A 19704-nucleotide genomic window follows, 5' to 3' on the forward strand; every position below is an offset into this window, starting at 1 on the left:
CTCTTCTGCTGTGTCTGAAGACAGCAATGGTACACTCACATACATGAAATAAAATAAATCTTAAAAAAAAAAAAAAGAAAACAAAGAAAAAAGAAAGCCACTGGCAGCTACAATCATTATCCATGTATTTGTAATCTAAATCCTCAGTTTAACAGGGTCCATAGAAAAAATAAATAACAGTTGAAAATTGATCACCAAATTAGCAACAGGCCTGTTTCACTTGATAGTTTTTGGACTAGATCACTTTATAGCCTTAATGTCTTAAACTGCTTAATGCATTTAGCATGCATGTGTGTGTGCGTGTGTGTGTGTGTGTGTGCGTGACTGCACACACACCATGGTATGCATGTGGTTGTCAGTGGACAATTTGGGGTGTTGTTTCTCTCCTACAACCATGTGGGTGGTGGAGCTAGTTTTGGGGCTTGGCAGCAAGCACCCTTACCTTCTGAGCCATCTTGCCATCCCTACAGCCAGCAGTCTTGTGAAAAAACACTCAGCATCCATCTACCATCTTAGGTTGAACAAGGCGAGCATTTATTTATCTGAAGGTCCCTGTTTTCCTTCCAGGATGAGAAAGCCATAGTAATCACAGAGAGTAGCTGTACCTGAGACTTCTCCATTCTCTCCTGTGATCACATGGAGGCTGCTGGTCACAGGTTGACTATAAGCCCTCAGGCATGTGGTCCTAGCTGCCACTGTGCTACCCAAAGTCCAATGTCAGGGGGTTCCTCCCCTTTCAACAGACACCCCCCCCACCCCCAGCTAACCAGCTCCACAGCCGCAAACTGCAGGTGGAAAATGCAGAGTCAGACAGTAGGATACTCTACAGAGTTCATGTCTCTTTTCAAACAGTTTACATTTTCTATCTTAATTTTCTAATTTTATTTTCTCCATACCTATTTTGCAAAAGAAACGGAACTGTTAATTGACCTACATTCAGACCACTGGAAAACTGTATTCTCTCTAATCTTTTTGAGAGTGCTCATTTGCAAACTGCTATGATCAAACAAAGAAAAGCAAGTTAGACATTAATTATAGCCTCATAAGCATTGTTTATGCTACTGTTAACTCTTTCTCTATGCTCCACAACACTACACTAGTGACTATTCCACAGAAATTTCTCACTGATGAAGACACATGAGAAGTTTGTAACTTAATGCCACATGTCACATCTGCAGAAACTTCACCTATAGTTCTTGTTTCCTTAAAACACATCCGCAGAAGTGAAACCTCTAGGCCTGCTCCGGTCAGCATGTTCCTCCAGGAACTGGCATAGGGAAAGGCAGGAAAGGCAGGAAGGGCAGGAAGGGCAGGTGCCTATTCACGTCCAAGGCAGAGAGAGCCACCTCAGCTGAGGTAGATGAAATTTCATACTTACCTTTTCCTAAAATAAAGAACCGCACTGTGAGGTTGACAAAGATCCAGGAGAACCCCAGGAGCTGCACAAGGTTGTACATGAACAGGTACCCTTTCTTCAAGTTTGTAAGAGCTGCAAAGCAAAGCCAGGCCGTGAGCCCCTGAACACAACTCTGGAGGGAAGCCGTGGCGCCCGCCCCGCCCCATGTGCTCACCAGCTTCCTTTCATAGCCCTGACTAGCTCAGGAGAAAAACTCCACCCCTCGAAACGGATAGAGGGAAATACGTTTCCCTTCAGCTTTTGTTCTAGATAACATAATCCCTCTTCTCTGGGGTTTGGAGGCTGAGGGGATTTTTTTTGGTTTTGTTTTGCTTTTTGCTTCTTTAAGATCATGCAGGTCAAACTAGCTCACATAATAGGAAGAATAAATGAAAAAAACAAAAGCAATTCTAACATGTGGTCGTATAGACACATAGGCAGTCCTGTCTGAACACAGTGTACGAGACACTGCAAAGGGCAGAATGGGGACACAAAGGCAGTGAGAGCACAGCACCGCCTCCGAGGAGCTGATGACGGGTTGGAAAGCCACAGCACAAGCCAGAGGGAGACAGAGAATGTCCTCTGAAGAAAAGACACTAGCCTGGGAAACAGGCAGTCTACTTGGATAAGCCAGGATCTGAGCTGCGCCTCTAGACATGAGCAGGATAAGGACACAGCCAGAGGCAGAAGAGGGGCATGCACTCTGTCCACAGAATGGGCCCCTCCCTCACAAGACAGGGGAAAAGAAAGGACAAAAGGACAGTCTCTGGCAGAGACTTCAGGCCAACTATGTCACCAATACTCTCATCAACACTTGACTGATGCCCAGACCACAACAGTATGGTCAAACAAAAACCAGCCCATCTCACAGGGCCAAAGACACCACGTGCAACACACTTAATCAAACTTCCTCATAACGCAAAATGTACACTGCCTTCCCCAGCATGAAGAACCCTAGCATCAGGAAACCAGGAATTCAAAAAAAAAAAAAAAAAAAAAAAAAAAAACATGTTTTAAGTTTTTGAGTTTTTTTTTTTAATTTATCAAGTTTAAAACACTAAAAAGTTAAAGTAAATACCAAAGGTAGCCTTTAAAAACACAACTTTATTACTGGGCCAGTCATGTTGGTGCCCAGCACTCTGGAGGCAGAGGCAGGAGGATATCTGTGAGCTTGAGGCCAGCCTGGTCTATGTAGTGAGTTCCAGGCCAGCCAGACCTTGTCACAAAAGTTAAAACACAGCAAACACTAATCATCATCATCACCATCCCCCCTCACCATCATCATCACCATCCCACCTCACCATCACCATCATCATCACCATCCCCCATCATCATCATCATCATCCCCCCTCACCATCACCATCATCACCATCCCCCCATCATCATCATCCCCCCACCATCATCATCACCATCCCCCCACCATCATCATCATCACTATTGTTGTTGTGAGGGAGGAGGCTCATGTGCAGTGGCTCAGTGTGGAGTTCACATGTCTGTGATGTCAGTACTATGATGTCCGTGCTCTCCTTTCACTTTTGTGTGGCTTCTACAGACTCACATAAAGTTTGTGCAGGCAACTGTCTTCACTGAGGTGGCTCCCTGCATTGGTCTTTGCCTCCACTAACCCTCTTTAGAGACTGAGTTTTTATCTTTTAAGATGATTTTTCTAAATCTGTCATCACTCAAGCTTTTTTTAAACTCACTTAAAACGCAACACACACACACACACACACACACTCAGAATCTTAAATGTGTAAAACACAAGATCTTATGTCAATTAAAGTGGAGCTTCTTGCAAGACCTACCCCTCCAAAGCATTTCTGGGAACTCTGAGGTACCAGAGAACACCATTTGGAAACCACTTCTCTGAAGCTACCGCCATCCTTACGTCAGGCATGTCAATGCTGCAAAGGTTTGATTCAGCAGCACCTCACTCTTCCTTCTGCAGTCCACATGGGAATTTCCCAAGACCTGCACGAGCCCGCCGCTGGAGCGTCAGTTTTTGAGGTGCCTACACTTAACTCATCCGGCTCCACACCTAGAGTTACTCTAGTGCTTCCCAGGCCGTGTGTGTAACAGGCAGCTGCTGGACTTAGGCACTATCACCACGAACATTATATAGTCACTTTCAGACCTTCTTTCTAATAAACATTTGGTTAGAATAAAATGAACTTTTTTTCTAAAATTCTGAGACATGGGTGGGGTGGCGCACACCTTTAATCCCAGCACGCAGGAGGCAGAGGCAGGCCAATTTCTGCATGTTCTAAGCCAGCCTGATAGGCATATTGAATTCCAGGCCAGCCAACAGACCTTATCTCAAAATAAAATAAAATAAAATAAAATAAAATAAAATAAAATAAAATAAAATAAAAATGAAAACTCTGAACGGGGTTAAAGAGCCAGCTCAGTGGCCAAGACCACTTGATACTCCTGTAGAGGCCCCTGGTTTGGTTCCCAGCACCCACATGGCAGATAGCAACTGGTAGTAACTTGTTTCAGGAACTACAACACTGTCTTCTGGTCTCCTGGACTCCACAGGCACACAGTACAGACATACATGCAGACACTTTCCACCTTAAGAACTGATAACCAAAGGCATCCTTGCCACAGCCCTTCTGACATCAAGTGGGAGAAGAGGCCAGGCTAAAGGGGTGTGGCCTTAGTCCACGCCCATTTCCACTGCCTACACAAGGTGAGTGCTGTCTGCCCTTAGTCTGTCCATAAGACCAAGGTTCTCTTCTGTTGCATTAGCCCTGGTTTACTCAGACAAGACGAGTCCCAAATAGAAAGAAAAGGCAAAGCTTTAGAGTGGTGTTCATAGCTTAAAGCTAAACATAAACTCGCCCAAGCTTGCATCAGGGTGAAAGTCCCCACTCTCCCCCCACACCGCATCTACCCAGCCCATCACCAGTTGACTCATAACCACCTTAGCCACTTACTTTCAGGGGAGCCTTCCCTTTCTAGTCTGAGTTTATTTAGGCGTTCTTCCTCCTAGAATTTAGACAGAAAAATTTCAAGAATACAAGTTAGAATTCCCAGGTGCAGGGAACATGACCTGACCCCTCAGGCTGCCTCTTCCCACCATGTTCATCAGTGCTCTATAGAGAGGCTGTTGCGATCACCGCCCGAGCACTGAGTGTAGTACCCCATCCAATGGCGAATCAGCTAGCTGGGCAGTCTTGTACTCTCACAGATTGCTATAGCACCAAACACAGTGGTAGGCTAGGGTAAGAAGTGCCATTTCAGACAGTACATTCCAGAAACTACATTCCTAGTATAAGCTCTGGGGTTTTGTTTTTGTTTTTTTCAGAGGCTAAAATCATAGCTAATGTCAGTGTAAACTTGTGGTTAGCTTAATATACAGACAGACACATAAAGGTGTATTTCTCAGTATCTGAGTATGCACAGCTGTATTTCCTCACTGTCAGCTGATCTGGGTGCTAATATCACTCTCCAAAAATAAAGACAGCTAGGGCTGGAGAGATGGCTCAGTGGTTAAGAGCAATGGCTTGATTCTTAGCACCCACATCTGATGATGCCCTCTTCTGGCCTCTGTGGGCACAGACCTACATGCAGACAAAATACCAATACACATAAAAGGTTTTTTAAAAAAAAAAAAAAAAGATAACTCCTTAAAGAAATGGCTATTCTAGCACTGAAGCGAAGTGTATGCAAGCTACACCTGATTATAGAGTGCCAGAAAGTAAGGAAGGGTGAAGAGAAAAGAAAAAAAAAATATCCTGCAATGGTGAAGGCTTTTGAAAGATGCACTAGGCCAAGTGAAAGAGCCTCCAATGGGATGATGTGAGCCACAAGAACAGTGTTAGAGTATAATCCTACGCATAAATTTATGGAAATGACTGAATAAGGAAATGGGAGAGAACAGGTGAACTTCTCATGTAGAAAATTTCCAAACAAATGATATGGAAACAAAACTCCCTGCTCTGAAAGCGGGGCCCTGCAGACTTCCTTCCAGAGAGCACAGTGGGATGGGGAGAGGCCCGCGGGCCAAGCTTGTGTCAGCAGTTCTGTGCCTTTGGACTCTGGTCCTCAGGCGTGTGATAAGACAGTATTTGAACTCCCCGAGACCCCATTCACGTCCTGAGACCCCGTTACCTTGGCCTGGCCCTGAGGTAACAGCATATGAACCCCCCAGGAGAAGCAGCCTACCAGTCTTACATGATGAGCACGTCACAACCACGTCCCAAGCCTCCGAGTCCATGTGTAACGTGTCCCCACTCTATCAAACCCTCATGAGTTCATCTTCAGAAATGAGAGCTTAGCCTGCTCGCTCACCTTGGCTCTCAGCTCCATTTCCGCATCAGATTCATCCAGCCAGCGATCAAAGTCAGGGGCCAAAAACAGTGGGCGCTTCTCTTGCTTGGTGAGCCTTTCCCACCAATGACTCCCCTTCTTCTGGACTGTGATGTTCACCTGCCTCTGGGTCAGCCTGAACGCCGGCTAGGAGAGAAAGCGAGAGTTAGAACTCCTTTCCTGCACTGACTGCACTGTGCTGCTGTGGCTTCACAGAGCAGCTGCATGGGTGTTGCCTCCTCTTCCATCCCTGCTTCTACAAGCCATGATAAGTGGAAAACACTGTCCACCAAGGGCTACTGGAAAGAGCAGCAGTGTCTTTTTCTGGCTTCTCAGTCAGCCTCCATGGGCATGCCATGTTCTCAGCACGCACGCCAGGGCTATTTGAGCCACCACAAAACAAGCTCTGGCACAGGAAGATTCACAGACTCAAGACACCCGGCCAGAAGTACGAACCAAGCCATCAGCTTCCTGAGGCTAAAAGAAGGAAACTGCTCCTATGCTCCCAGCATTTTTTTAAAATCCTTTTAACCCTTCATCCTTTCTGCCTCCTGTGATCCTTATTGGCACAGTGACTGAGGCTCATGAAAACCTCACAGTGAGGGCTTCAGCAGCTATCGCCTGACTCTCCTCTGTCATCACTAAAATAGGAGAATACCAGAACTGGAAGAGAGCTAGGAGTTTCATCTGAGCCCTTATCTAACACGTAAGGGAAAAAATGAAGTTCATATCAATTAATGGCCAAGCCCAGATACAGCTCTGGTGCTCTGGCTCTCCAGCATGCCCACTCCTTGGCAGCCACACACAGCAGCATCTGTTCCAAATGCAACAGTCTCACTCCCCTTTGCTCATCTTCAGAGTCTATCCTATGTCACCTAACTATTAGTACACACTTCTTAACGTGGAAAGGTTACAAGAAAGCAGAGAACATACCTCCGGCTTCACAAGGTCTAAGAACTCCAGGTGAAATTCATAGACATTGTCTCCTTTGGCACCGTGTCCCTGAGCTGCAAACAAAAGAATGTCGATTTTGTGAATTTAAGCACAGCAAGGCCACCCCAAACCCAGCCTGCTACAGTACTTTGAAAAGGAAGGCAAAAGCTAACAGTTCCCATCAAAAGTGTGGGAGCACGGGAACATGAGGACGGAGCTACTCAACAGCTGGATAAGCCCAACTATGGGCAAACTTGAACTCCATATGATTACTGATGGTTTGTTTTGGACTATTTACGATAACTTAATATAGCCTGCATAATACTCAGTACAATAACAGTAAAAAGAAGGTGAAGGAAGAGGAGGAGGAAGAAGAAGAAAAGGAAGAAGAGGAGAAGGAAGAAGAAGAAGGAAGAAGGAAGAGAAGAGGAAGAAGAGAAAGAGGAGAAAGACCCAAAGGGGAGGCACATATGTAAAGTTTAACTTTCTCATTTACTTTGATTCTAAATTCTGAGTAGAAAAAAATCAGCTGATCCCGACTGGGTTAAGACAGGCTGCAGGACTGGGATGTGGTTCAGCAGTCCTTATCTGCCAGCAGGCACCAGGCCCTGGGTTCAAATCCCAAGACAAAGACAGAGAGGGGGAAGGGAGGAGAAGGGAGGGAGGGAGGGAGGGAGAAAGGGGGAGAGAGAGGGAGAGGAAGAGAAAGAGAAAGATTAGGAGAGAGGGAGGAAGGGAGGGAAGGAGGAAAGGGGAGAGAGAGAGAGAGAGGGAGAGGAAGAGAAAGGTTAGGAGAGAAGGAAGGAGAGAAGGGGGAAGGGGGGAAGGGAAGAGGGAGAGAGAGAGAAAACGTGCATGAGAGCACAAGAGCATGCACAAACTGTACTGGCTGGTTTTGTGTGCCAACTTGACACAGCTGGAGTTATCACAGAGAAAGGAGCCTCCCTTGAGGAAATGCCTCCATGAGATCCAGCTGTAAGGCATTTCCTCAATTAGTGATCAAGGGGGAAAGGCCCATTGTGGGTGGTGCCATCCCTGGGCTGGTAGTCTTGGTTCTATAAGAAAGCAAGCTGAGCAAGCCAGGGGAAGCAAGCCAGTAAGTAACACCCCTCCATGGCCTCTGCATCAGCTCCTGCTTCCTGACCTGCTTGAGTTCCAGTCCTGACTTCCTTTGGTGATGAACAGCAATGTGGAATTGTAAGCTGAATAAACTCTTTCCTCCCCAACTTGCTTCTTGGTCATGATGTTTTGGCAGGAATAGAAACTCTGAGTAAGACACAACTAACTCAAAGATGGCTCTAATCTAAAGCCTTCTAGTCAGGGACAGAATGAAGGCAGAAGCCAACCTGTCCTTTAGCAGTCCCAAGTGCAACAGGGCAGAAGATGGGCTGAGCTAAGGAACAATCCCTGAGGTAGCCACTCCATCCCTGAGCCAGGACATGGCTCTTTTCCCAAATCAAGCAGTCTCTTGTTCCAAGCACCAATGACCACTAGACCCAGAAACTACCACAGGACACTTCTCCCTCTACTCTCTGCTGTCTTCCTCTTGGTTCCTTCTGGGTTTCCCCTCCCTCCTCTGGCCACTTTAGTACAACCTGCCAAATATTTGCTAAGATCATACATTCCTTAAAGTAGAACAGCTCACAGGCTGAATTCTTAAGCCTATGGTACTAGAACCACAACTCTATCTTGAAAAGCACATCAAAGCCAGACCAGACTGTGACTTCATGGAAGTAAAGCAGGGTGGGCGGAGCTGCAGGCGAAACAGAATTCCAACTGGCTGGCGAGATGGCTCAGCGGGTAAGAGCACTGACTGCTCTTCCAAAGGTCCTGAGTTCAAATCCCAGCAACCACATGGTGGCTCACAACCATCCGTAATGAGATTCCTCTTCTGGGATGTCTGAAGACAGCTACAGTGTACTTACATATGATAAATAAATAAATTAAAAAAAAAAAAAAAAGAATTCCAACTTTCCAATAACCAGGGAGTTAGGGTTGGCTCATACGCAATCCCATGTCGTAAGAAGTAAAGACAGTAGGGTCAGATGTTCAAGACCATCCTCAGCTACATGGCAAGTTTGAAGCCAGTCTGGACTACTTGAGGTGCAAGTAAAAGAAAAAAAGAAAAAGTCAGGCGGTGGTGGCACACGCCTTTAATCCCAGCACTCGGGAGGCAGAGGCAAGCGGATTTCTGAGTTTGAGGCCAGCCTGATCTACAGAGTGAGTTCCAGGACAGCCAGGGCTATACAGAGAAACCCTGTCTCGAAAAACCAAAAAAAAAAAAAAAAAAAAAAAGAAAGAAAGAAAGAAAGAAAAAAAAAAAAAAAGACAATAACTCTAGAAAATTAGAATGGCAAGAAAGTAGGAGACCCAGGCACTGGCTGCCTGTGAACACAGACCCAGTGCCCTGAGTACAACAGGAAGCCTACTGAGCAGCTACAGAGAAAACATGGGCCAGACTCTTGGAATCAGAGACCATCAGACTAGCAAAGTCTGAAAAACTTTTCATCTGGGCATGGTGGATGCAGGCCTATAATCCAGCCCTTAAAAGGCTGGGACAGGATGCAGAGCTCAAGGCTATCCTGAACTACATAGCAAGACCATGTCTCAAAAATTCTTTGAAAGAAGGAAAGACATGATCCACTGGGTTGAGGATCCAGCTCAGTGGTGGGGCACGTATTCAGCGTTTGGGAGGCCCTGGGGGTGATACCACCCACCCCCACCACCTTCCTCAGCACACGTGTGATAAGTTGTCCATCTTTGTCTCCATTATCGTTGTTGGTTTGTTTGTCTTTTAAGAAATGGAAGGTTGCCGGGTGTGGTGGCGCACGCCTTTGATCCCAGCACTTGGGAGGCAGAGGCAGGTGGATTTCTGAGTTCGAGGCCAGCCTGCTCTACAGAGTGAGTTCCAGGACAGTCAGGGCTACACAGAGAAACCCTGTCTTGAAAAAAAAAAAAGTAAAGAAAAAAAGAAATGGAAGGTTTAAATGCTTCTTTTGTGTGTTTGTGTGTGTGTGTGTGCCTGCATGTGTATCTGTGTATTGTGCCAGTGGTTCTTTTTCAGCTTCAAACACAGATGCAAACAGCCACTGATATGTGGAAATATTTGATTATAAGAGTCATCTACATGCTGGTGATATAGCTCAGCGGTTAAGAGCACCGACTGCTCTTCTGAAGGTCCTGAGTTCAAATCCCAGCAACCACATGGTGGCTCACAACCATCTGTAATGAGATCTGACGCCCTCTTCTGGTCCATCTGAAGACAGCTACAGTGTACTCAGAGATAATAATAAATAAATCTTTAAAAAAAAAAAAAAGAGTCATCTACATGCTCCAAATATTCTGATTGAAAAAAAGAAAAAAAAAAGAAAAAAAAAAACTATTGCAGATGGAGAAACAGCTCAGCAGTTATAATTAGCTCTTGCTTCTCTTACATAGGGCCAGAGTACAGTTCCTAGCACCCACATGACTGTTCATAACTGTATGTAACTCCAGTTCCAGAAAATATGAAACATTTGTCTGACCTTTGTTGTCATACATACACATTCATACATACCATACATATACATATACACACACATATGTGTATGTATATATATAGTTTTAAATATATGTGTGTGTATGTATGTATGTATATATGCCCTTATTCTCAGTATTCAGGAGGCAGAGGCAGGGCAGATCTCTATGCATTTAAAGCCATCCTGGCCTACATAGGGTGTTCTGACCACCCAAGGTATATACTGAGAGCCTATTTCGAAAACAAACTAAATAGAGAAGAGAGGTAGGTAGACAGACAGACAGAAAATTATTTTTAATTTTTTTTTAAAGACAAACTACCATCATGGGGGTTAGAGAGATGGCTCAGCGGGTAGAGCACTGACTGCTCTTCTGAAGGTCCTAAGTTCAAATCTCAGCAACAGCATAGTGGCTCACAACCACCTGTAATAAGATCTGACGCCCTCTTCTGGTGTGTCCAAATCAGCTACAGTGTACTTATGCATAATAATAAATAAAACTTTAGGGCCAGAGCAACCAGGGACAGAGCGAGCGGAGTTGACCGGAGTGAGGCTGACTGGAGAGACCAAAGGTCCTAAAAATTCAATTCCCAACAACCACATGAAGGCTCGCAACAATCAGTACAGCTACAGTGTACTCACAAGCATAAATAAATCTTCAAAAAAAATCCTGCCATCATGCCTTCAGATCTATGCAGAGATCTTCGAGCATCTGCCCAGATACTAACCTTTGAAATGCAGCACATTGTCTGTGATGCTGATAGCAGGGTTCTGTGAAGAGACCAGGGACACAAAAGACATTTCAATATGGAGAAATTATAGTAAAGCAGAATTTCTTCCCCTCCTCCTCCTAGAGACTGACCAACCCTGTGCCTCCCCGCTAAGAGTGAGGGGTCTGTTCACATCCCTGCAGGCTTCTGTGTCTATGGTACCTCCCTGACTGCTGCCTCCTCCAAAGACTCTAACTCTGCAGAACGATGAGGCTATGAATCAGCCCATTACGATGATGGCTAGGCAGGCAAGGAGCTATATGAGGTGAATGAGGGAACAGACAGATCTCGAAGGCTGCATCCCTGTGCACCCAGCGGAACAGATGACTCACTTCCTGTGAGAAGGTAGCAAGGACTCAGACAGAGAGCACAGACTGGCAGTCAAGGGTTATTCAAGTTGAGAAGAGAATGAGCATCATGGGAACCAGTGGTTGAGAGCACCAGGGGGAGAACCTCGTACCAAGCCTTACAGCAGGGCTGGGCTCACAACAGTCAGCAAGTCCCTTTGTGTTCTAGTAGCCTCCAGCTCCAGATTCCCTCCACTCAGATTTCTCATTTATCCCCAGAAAGGGCTTTAATGCACACTTCGGCAGCCTAAAGTAAAACTAAACATTTTTTTCACTGGATTAAAAAAAAAAACTGCCTCCTTAGCCGGGCGTGGTAGCGCACGCCTTTAGTCCCAGTACTCGGGAGGCAGAGGCAGGTGGATTTCTGAGTTCGAGGCCAGCCTGGTCTACAAAGTGAGTTCCAGGACAGCCAGGGCTATACAGAGAAACCCTGTCTCGAACGCCCCCCCCAAAAAGCCCGCCCCCTACCGACAATTCAAGGTGTCTCTGCAAGAGGTAGTCCAGTCCCTGTGTCATCTCTTTTTCTGCTTGACTCTCAGCTCTACTCACCAAAGGAAACCACCACCAAGGCAGAGAGAAAGAAGCCTGGAGAGCGGTGTACTAGGTCCGTGGGCACCCACATGCTCTATGCACAGCCAAGGGCAGCCATAAGGGGGCGGCTGAAAGCTTGGAGAATGTCAAGCTTCCATGGGCAGTCTCCTGAGTGGAAGTAAAGGCTTCACACAGAGGAGTCAGACTCGGAATAGTCTCTGAGACAGGAGGACAGACAGAACTAAAACCTCATCCAAAACAGGACAACTACAGAAGTTATGCACCAGGGCACCAAGATACAGTTTTCCAAGTATATTCCTGTGCCCCGGCCACTCTCCCAAACGCCCTAATACACAGTACTCAAGAGCTCCAAAAATTAGAAGGTGCAGACCCAGTGGTGGAGAGTAAGATCAAAGCTTAAACCACAGTATCTGCTCAAGCACATAGACCCCAATGCTGAGAACACAGAGAAAACCATGCCTTTACTCACTGGATTTCTGCAAGAGCAGCGATATCTACCCTAACTTCAGACCCACTCCCAAGAACTCACTTGTAGGAGCTGTGCTGGGAACTAGGCCCTCCTCTTCTGTTACTATATTTTCAAAACAGATAAAGAGAAAAAGAAAAGATTTATCCCTGAAGGAAATCTTCCTCCATAAAATATGGCAAGGATGACTGTTCTCCTGTTGACCACTGAAAAGGCAGAGAGCCACATTTCTGGGGTGTGAGGGGTTCTCAGTAAGAGAATGACATTTGTTGTTGTTGTTGTTGTTGTTTTATTTGGTTTTTCACCATATTAGAAACCAAACTTAGAGCCATGTGCATGCTAGGAGAGTGCTCTCTACTACTGAGCTATATTCCCCAGCCCAAGAAACAAGTTTCTATGTGAATATGATGCATATCATAGGAAGCTATACAGATCTGGGATGCCTTAGAGCTAAATTTCTACTTAGGTCTTTCCTTGTGTTCCTAGGAACACAAGGGCATCATCATATCCCTTGGAACCAGATGGGAAATCAAAAGAGGCTTGGGTGGCCTGATTTTTCTCTCCTCAGACAGGTATGTCCAAACAAGGCTGACATACCTGGTCATACTACAAGCTAAGTAGTTGGCTAAACATGTTTGTGAGCCAGAGATTTCAAGTCCTAACTCAGCCATAAGAGGGCAGATCCTGCCCTGCTGAACACTGCGTGTTAGGTTTAGCCTCCCCAAAGGTGGTGGTCACGGAAGGAGATCTTTCAGTTTTAAAAAAGGCTTATGCTGGGCTGGTGAGATGGCTCAGTGGGTTAAGAGCACCCGACTGCTCTTCTGAAGGTCTGGAGTTCAAATCCCAGCAACCACATGGTGGCTCACAACCATCCATAACTAGATCTGACTCCCTCTTCTGGAGTGTCTGAAGACAGCTACAGTGTACTTACATATAATAAATAAATAAATAAATAAGTAAATCTTTAAAAAAAAAAAAAAAAAAAGGCTTATGCAGGGCGGAAAAAAATGGCCCACTGGTTAAAAGTGCTAGCTGCTCTTCCAAAGGACCCTGGTTCAATCCCCAGCACCCACATGGTGACTTACTATGACTCTGGTTCCAAGGGATATGATGATGCCCTTTTCTGGCCTCCTCAAGAGCCAGGCATGCATGTAGTACACAGACCATAAACCATATATATATATATATAAAACAATTAAAATAGCTAGGCATGATGGTACACGCCTTTAATCCCAGCACTCAGGAGGCAGAAGCAGGCAGATCTCTGTGAGTTTGAGGCCAGCCTGATCTATAGAGCTAGTTTCAAGACAGCCAAGGCTATCACACAGAGAAATCTTGTCTCAAAAAAACCAGAATCAACAATTATAAAGGCTTATGCCAAACAAATTCAAAATTAAAAGAAAAAAAAAAGGAGCCCCTGTGGTGGTAATAATTTTAGAGCATGTAACTTACATATAGGACAGGCTGTGTTACTAGATGCATGTGTCTAGGACCCTGACACCTGCATCAAAGTGAGCTGATACATTTGCCTAAAGGCTTTTAAATGATACCAACATAGCTACATTAAGAGAGCTACATTAATAGAGGTACATTAAGAGCTGGAGCAGATTTTATTTGTTTGTTTGTCTGTTTATTGACACACGGTTTGTCCATGTAGCCCTGGCTGACCAGGAAGACCAGGTTAGTCTCAAACTCAGAGATCTACCTTCCTGTGACTCCTAAGTGCTGTGGTTAAACATGCACCACTATGCTCACTCCTACCAAGGACTGAAGGATCCCTCAAGCTGTGGCGACTTGGACATGAAGTCATGGCTTAAGGCTTGTCTGATGCCCTCACTGTAAAGGGAGAAAGGTGAGTTTGCATCTAGTTACCTTGACCTACGTGCAGGGAAAGATTACCAGGGACATGTCACACCTTTGATAGATCTTGAGTTTTGATCTAAAGGACAGATTATAAGGAAGAAATGACATGACATGGCTCTGGGAGATTAATATCTAACTCCCTACACCCTGCTGGGCTGCCAGCACCAAAACCCACAATCACTTAGCTGAACGAACATTCTCAGGGCAAAAGTCTTTTCTGACTTCCCAACCTTCCTCTCCTTCCTTCCCCCATCTATCTCCCTCTGTCCCTCTCTCCCTCTCCCTCTATCTCCCATGTGTGTGTTTCTCTATATGTGTGAAACCCTGTTCTAGGGTGACCTAGAACTCACTGTGTAGACCAGGCTAGCCCTGAGGACTTTTATTTGATGCTTTTGTTTTTTTAACAGAAGGCTGATTAACACAAGCCAGCCTTTTTACTAAAAAAGGAATAAACCTTTGCTTACGAAAAGCACACGGCTAGAAAAAGGAGCAAAAGACGGCCTTGAAGTCAGCTAGACCTGGACTGCTAGCTTGATCATCTTTATTTGCCTCTCTTTCACCTTCAAATCTACAGCCCTTCAATCACTGTAATTTTTTTTTTTAAGATTTATTTATTTATTATATGTAAGTACACTGTAGCTGTCTTCAGACACTCCAGAAGAGGGCGCCAGATCTCGTTGCGGATGGTTGTGAGCCACCATGTGGTTGCTGGGATTTGAACTCTGGACCTTCGGAAGAGCAGTCGGTGCTCTTACCCACTGAGCCATGTCACCAGCCCCACTGTAATTTTTAAAATAGTGAGACTACCCATGGCTCTGTGTAGTACTTACAGTAAAGACCTGAGTTTCATCCTCAGGACACACAGAGCCAACTCCATGGGTTGTCTCCTGACCTCTAAACATGTGCCCTGGACACACACACACACAATACACACATGCACAAACACACACACACTAAATAATGTGGGAGGAAAAGTTAAAAAACAAAACCACATTTCAGACCTATTCTGAGCATTAAGTTGGAAGAACATACAGGATGCTGACATTAGTCAACTCTCACAACCGTATTGCTCTCTTCCTCCTCTTAAAACATCTAAGTGTCTGGGGCTGTAGGACATCAGCTTTTACTTCATATTCAAAATCAGAGCAAACATTAATGCTCTTCCTCCCCCTTACTTCCAATAGCTTAATCAATAACTTCTCCCTGCACTCATCTTTGTCCAGCGCTCTCAACAGTGTGCTGCTGTAATGATTGTTTGTTAGCTTCTCTGATCCTCTGGACTTTCATTGCTTGATAGCAGGGAGCAGTTATGTTTGGCTCTATGTCCCCAATGCCTCAGTAATTATTCAAGGGAGTGAAATTAAAGAAACTCATCCCATTTTCATGGCCTCTGGCATGAGCACAGTTTGTGGACTTTCTACCTAGTAGGCCTTTACACCGAGGGCTTCCTTCTTGTTCACATGCTCTGCCTGTGTGTGATGAGAACCTGTGTACAGGTGCTAATACAGCAGGGCTGAACTGCAACCTGTGAGAGGCCCTGCTTCCAAGATGAGCCTCTGGCTGACACCAGGAAACCTACCTGGCTTCCCTAACCTGTGCCTGCCATATGGTTTATCATAAAAAAGAAAAAAATATGGTTGAAGATTATTTTCTTTTTTCTTTCTTTTTTTCTTTCTCTCTCTCTCTCTTTCTCTTTGGTTTTTGGTTTTTTGGTTTTTGGAGACAGGGTTTCTCTGTGTAGCCCTGGCTGTCCTGGAACTCACTCTGTAGACCAGGCTGGCCTCGAACTCAGAAATCCACCTGCCTCTGCCTCCCAAGTGCTGGGATTAAAGGCGTGCGCCACCACTGCCTAGCAGAGAGTATTTTCTTAATTAGTGATTGGTGAGAGAGGGCCCAACTCATTATGGGTGGTGATATCCCTGGGCTGGTGGTCCTGGGTTCTAGAATAAAGCAAGCTGAGCGAGCCAAGATGAGCAATCCAGTATACAGCACCCCTCCATCACCTCTGTATCAGCTCCGGCCTCCAGGTTCCTACCGGGCTTCAGTTTCTGATCTGCCTTCCTTTAGTGATGGACTACACTGTGGAACCTTTCCTCCTCACTTGCTTTTGGTCACGGTGTTTCATCACAGCCACAGTAACCCTGACCGGGACACTTACCATGTCAGTGCTGGGATTTTAACCTGGGTCCTCTGCAGAAGCAGACAGTGCTCTTACCACTGAGCCTCCAGCCTCCTCGTATTGCTTATTAACATGCAGGGTTCTGCTCAGATGTTATCTCCTTGGAGATGTTCCCAGAATAGTGAAGCTGCCGATGTCCTTGTGAATTACAAACTTCAGCCTCTTCCCACCAGTCACTCAATGGAAACTCATATCCCACCACCAGTTAGTCCTAAAACCTTCTTACTGAGCTGGGTGTGGTGGCCTTTAATCCCAGCACAAAAAGAGGCAGTTGGATCTGAACCAGCCTGCTCTACAGACAAGAGTTCCAGGACTTCCAGAGCTACAGAGAAAAACCCTGTTTCAAAACCAAAACAAAACAAAAACCAACTTACTGAAACACCATGTTTTCCCACAAAGATGTTCACTGAACAGCGATAAGCCTCACCGCTTTAGTTAAAAATAAACAAACACTCCAGTGTGTAAGAAAGTATGTCCCCGGCTTAGTGGTGGTGGAACGCCTGAAGCAGAACCACTGTATCTGGCATGAATCTGGAATGTTGGCACCTAAATTCTGAAGTAGCCTTTTGCCAGTGATTGTTGTCTGAGATTTTATGGAGTTATTCTTTTGAAGGATTCTCAGAGCCTTTGCATAGCTTAGTCTCCAGGCTTGCCTAGCAAACCAGGAAGTGTCTGTATGGCTAAAAAATGCTTAAGGTGATAGCTCTTTCAATACACCCCCAAGAACAGGTAAGTTTTCTTATATGGAAACTTGACTTGCTAAAGGTGCTTTCTGTAACACTAAAGAGGCTCTGCAAAAGGGTTTGGGTTCAGTCCTTGAGAGGCTAATCCCCTTGCTGCTTGAGAAGCCTAAAATCATCCTGTCTTGTCCCTCTTCGATCAATAGTCCCACAGAACCCAGAGCACCGACAAGGCACACCTTTAATCCAGCACTTGGGAGGCAGAGGCAGGCAGAGCTCTGAGTTCAAGGCCAGCCTGGCCTCTAAAGCAAATTCAGGAGAGCCAAGGCTCTGTTACACAGTGAAACCCTGTCTCAGGGTGTGGGGTGTGTGGGGTGTGTGTGTGTAAGGACTGAGGTGCATATTTTACGTATCAAAGCAGATGTGGCCTCCAGGTTCTCTCAGACGTTTTGTGTGTGTGTGTGCACTCTCAGCAAGCCCCTGAGTAATTTTTAAAATACAGATTCTAAGGACTCAACCTTCTGCTCAAAACTCTTCAATAGTTCTCACTGCTCTACCGTGAAATCCAAGCTCCTCCCTTACCATGGCAACAAGGCTCTACATGACCTACATCTTTAAACCCTCCAACCTCCTCTCCCGCTTTTCCTTGCAACACCCCACACATACTAATGTCCTTTCTGTTCCCCAGAAACCCTCCAAGGCCCAGGCCTGTCTTTAAGTCTGTGCACTTGTCAAAATGTTCTCTCTCTCTCTGTTCCTTTTTCCCACTTTGTGTGTGTAATGAAGGGGGTCTATCCCACAGCCTGTCTAGCATTCGAAGACCATTCTTCCACTGAGCTGCAAGCCCAGCGCTCCTTCGTGCCTCCTGCATAACTCATTCTATCCTCGTGGTTCAGACCTCCTCATTTCCTCCACGCAGCCTCCTCTGACCACTCAGTTAAGCCTGCCTCTGCCAACTCAGGTCTCCTTTATTTTCACCTTAGCGCTCATCTAGAGGCCTGTATTATGCAGTATCTCCTGTGTAGCCCCTCAACCGGAAGGCACTACCTTTATATTACATACCGTGACCAGCATCTAGTCCATGGCCTTGGATCTAAATCAAATCAAATGACCAATCTAAATCAAATCAAATGACCAAGCTCGTTTACTGCTTTATGAGTAGTTTTGTTTTGTGGTTATGAACAGTTTAGAGTTTCTGAATTATACTGTAAAATGTTTCAAGCAATTGGCCAAACACTGGAAACTGTAACAAACACTGCCATCCATAACTAATATGCATTGACAGTATGCTCTATTTGTCTGTGGCTTAAAAAGAAATAAAACAGACACTGGTACAGTTGCAATTACTTAAAACACATCTTCAATTCAATCAGACATTGCCAAACTATTCTGGGAAAAAAAATGCCAATTAATACTCTCACTAACTGTATTAAAGATGACTCACTGAGGACTAGCAGAACAACAAAAAATACCTCACGGTGGGCCAGAATGATAGCTCGGTAAGCAAAAATGCTTCTACCCAAGCCTGATCATAGTCTGTTCTCGGACCCGAATGATAGAAGGAGAGAGCTGACACTGAAAGCTGTCCTCTGACCTCCACAAATGCACTGTGTCTCAATCTTGAACAAACACACATGGGTGCATACACACACAGTGAATTTAATTTTTCCCTTAATTTGAGACAGGGTAGCCCTGGCTAACCTGGAACTTGCCATGTCGACCAGGCTAACCTCAAACTCACCGATACCTGCCTCTGCCTCCCAAGTTCTGGATTAAAGGTGTGCACCACCACAGCCATCCCCTTCCCACAGAAATGTTTACTGTCTCTCTTCCAAACATACACAGCATCAACTGATGTCAGACACTCTCTGTACTTGCCAATCTCGTGTGGAAAGAACAGCATGCGCTCATAGGCCCTGCTTATCCCTGAAGCTAGGCAGGCAGTGTTTCAGCATCTTGGACATTCATTATTATCTGTTCTTTTTACTCTGTTCTTTAGGAAAGATGCTAGTCATTTGCAGTGTATTTGGGGCAAGTATAGTCTTCAAGCTTGCCTTCCTCAGGAAGCTCCTGCGTTAGGGTTTACACTTTGTTTCTTAAGGTGTTCTTCTGTGTTTCTAACGCCAGTCTCCTCCATTTTCCTTAGCACCTTCACTTTACACAGTCAGTTTTCATTAACCCAGTTAAAAGGGATTTCTGCCAATGTCCTAGAGGCAGTAATCTTATCTTTTTGCCACTTGGATTGATAATTCTCCTAATCCAATTTTCTGAATGATTCATCCTTTCTCAATTACTGTGTAAAGCCATCTTGGCCATGTGATAAGGTTTCGTATGTAGACGGGTCTGCTAACAGATGGTGCTCAGCTTCAGTGCTCTGTGTATCTATCTCTCATCTAAGATTTAACATCACAGTCATATAAACCCCACATGCTTGGATGGCACACTAGAATTAAAAAATCCCCTCTAAACCCAGTTCTAACATCAAAAGAACCCTTCCTACGAATCAGACATTATTACTCATATTAATGCAAATTAAGAGGATGAGGCTCATCTTATCTGTGCTCACCAGCTAATAAATAGAAGAAAAAAGGCCCAATCTCACCCCGCGGATGACTTCTCTTTCTACCAGACACTGAAAAACAGTATCTTTCAAACTAACTGTGTTTGAAACTCTGAATACAGCAGAAAC

General features: G+C 45.2%; 1 protein-coding gene across 1 annotated transcript in view; it reads right to left on the bottom strand.

Annotated features, from left to right (window-relative positions):
* The window catches only part of Hacd3 (3-hydroxyacyl-CoA dehydratase 3), a 35629-nt gene that overhangs the window by 12505 nt on the left and 3420 nt on the right, over positions 1-19704 (bottom strand). Inside the window, exons 2-6 of the mRNA XM_021172797.3 lie at positions 10887-10929; positions 6644-6717; positions 5693-5857; positions 4336-4387; positions 1379-1489 (exon numbers count right to left, since the gene is read on the bottom strand). Coding sequence (XP_021028456.1) covers positions 1379-1489; positions 4336-4387; positions 5693-5857; positions 6644-6717; positions 10887-10929 — 445 coding nt within the window. The remainder of the gene's footprint in view (positions 1-1378; positions 1490-4335; positions 4388-5692; positions 5858-6643; positions 6718-10886; positions 10930-19704) is intronic.

Source organism: Mus caroli, unplaced genomic scaffold (assembly GCF_978045245.1).
Source record: "Mus caroli unplaced genomic scaffold, Mus_caroli_1 scaffold_11, whole genome shotgun sequence".
NCBI lineage: Eukaryota > Metazoa > Chordata > Mammalia > Rodentia > Muridae > Mus > Mus caroli.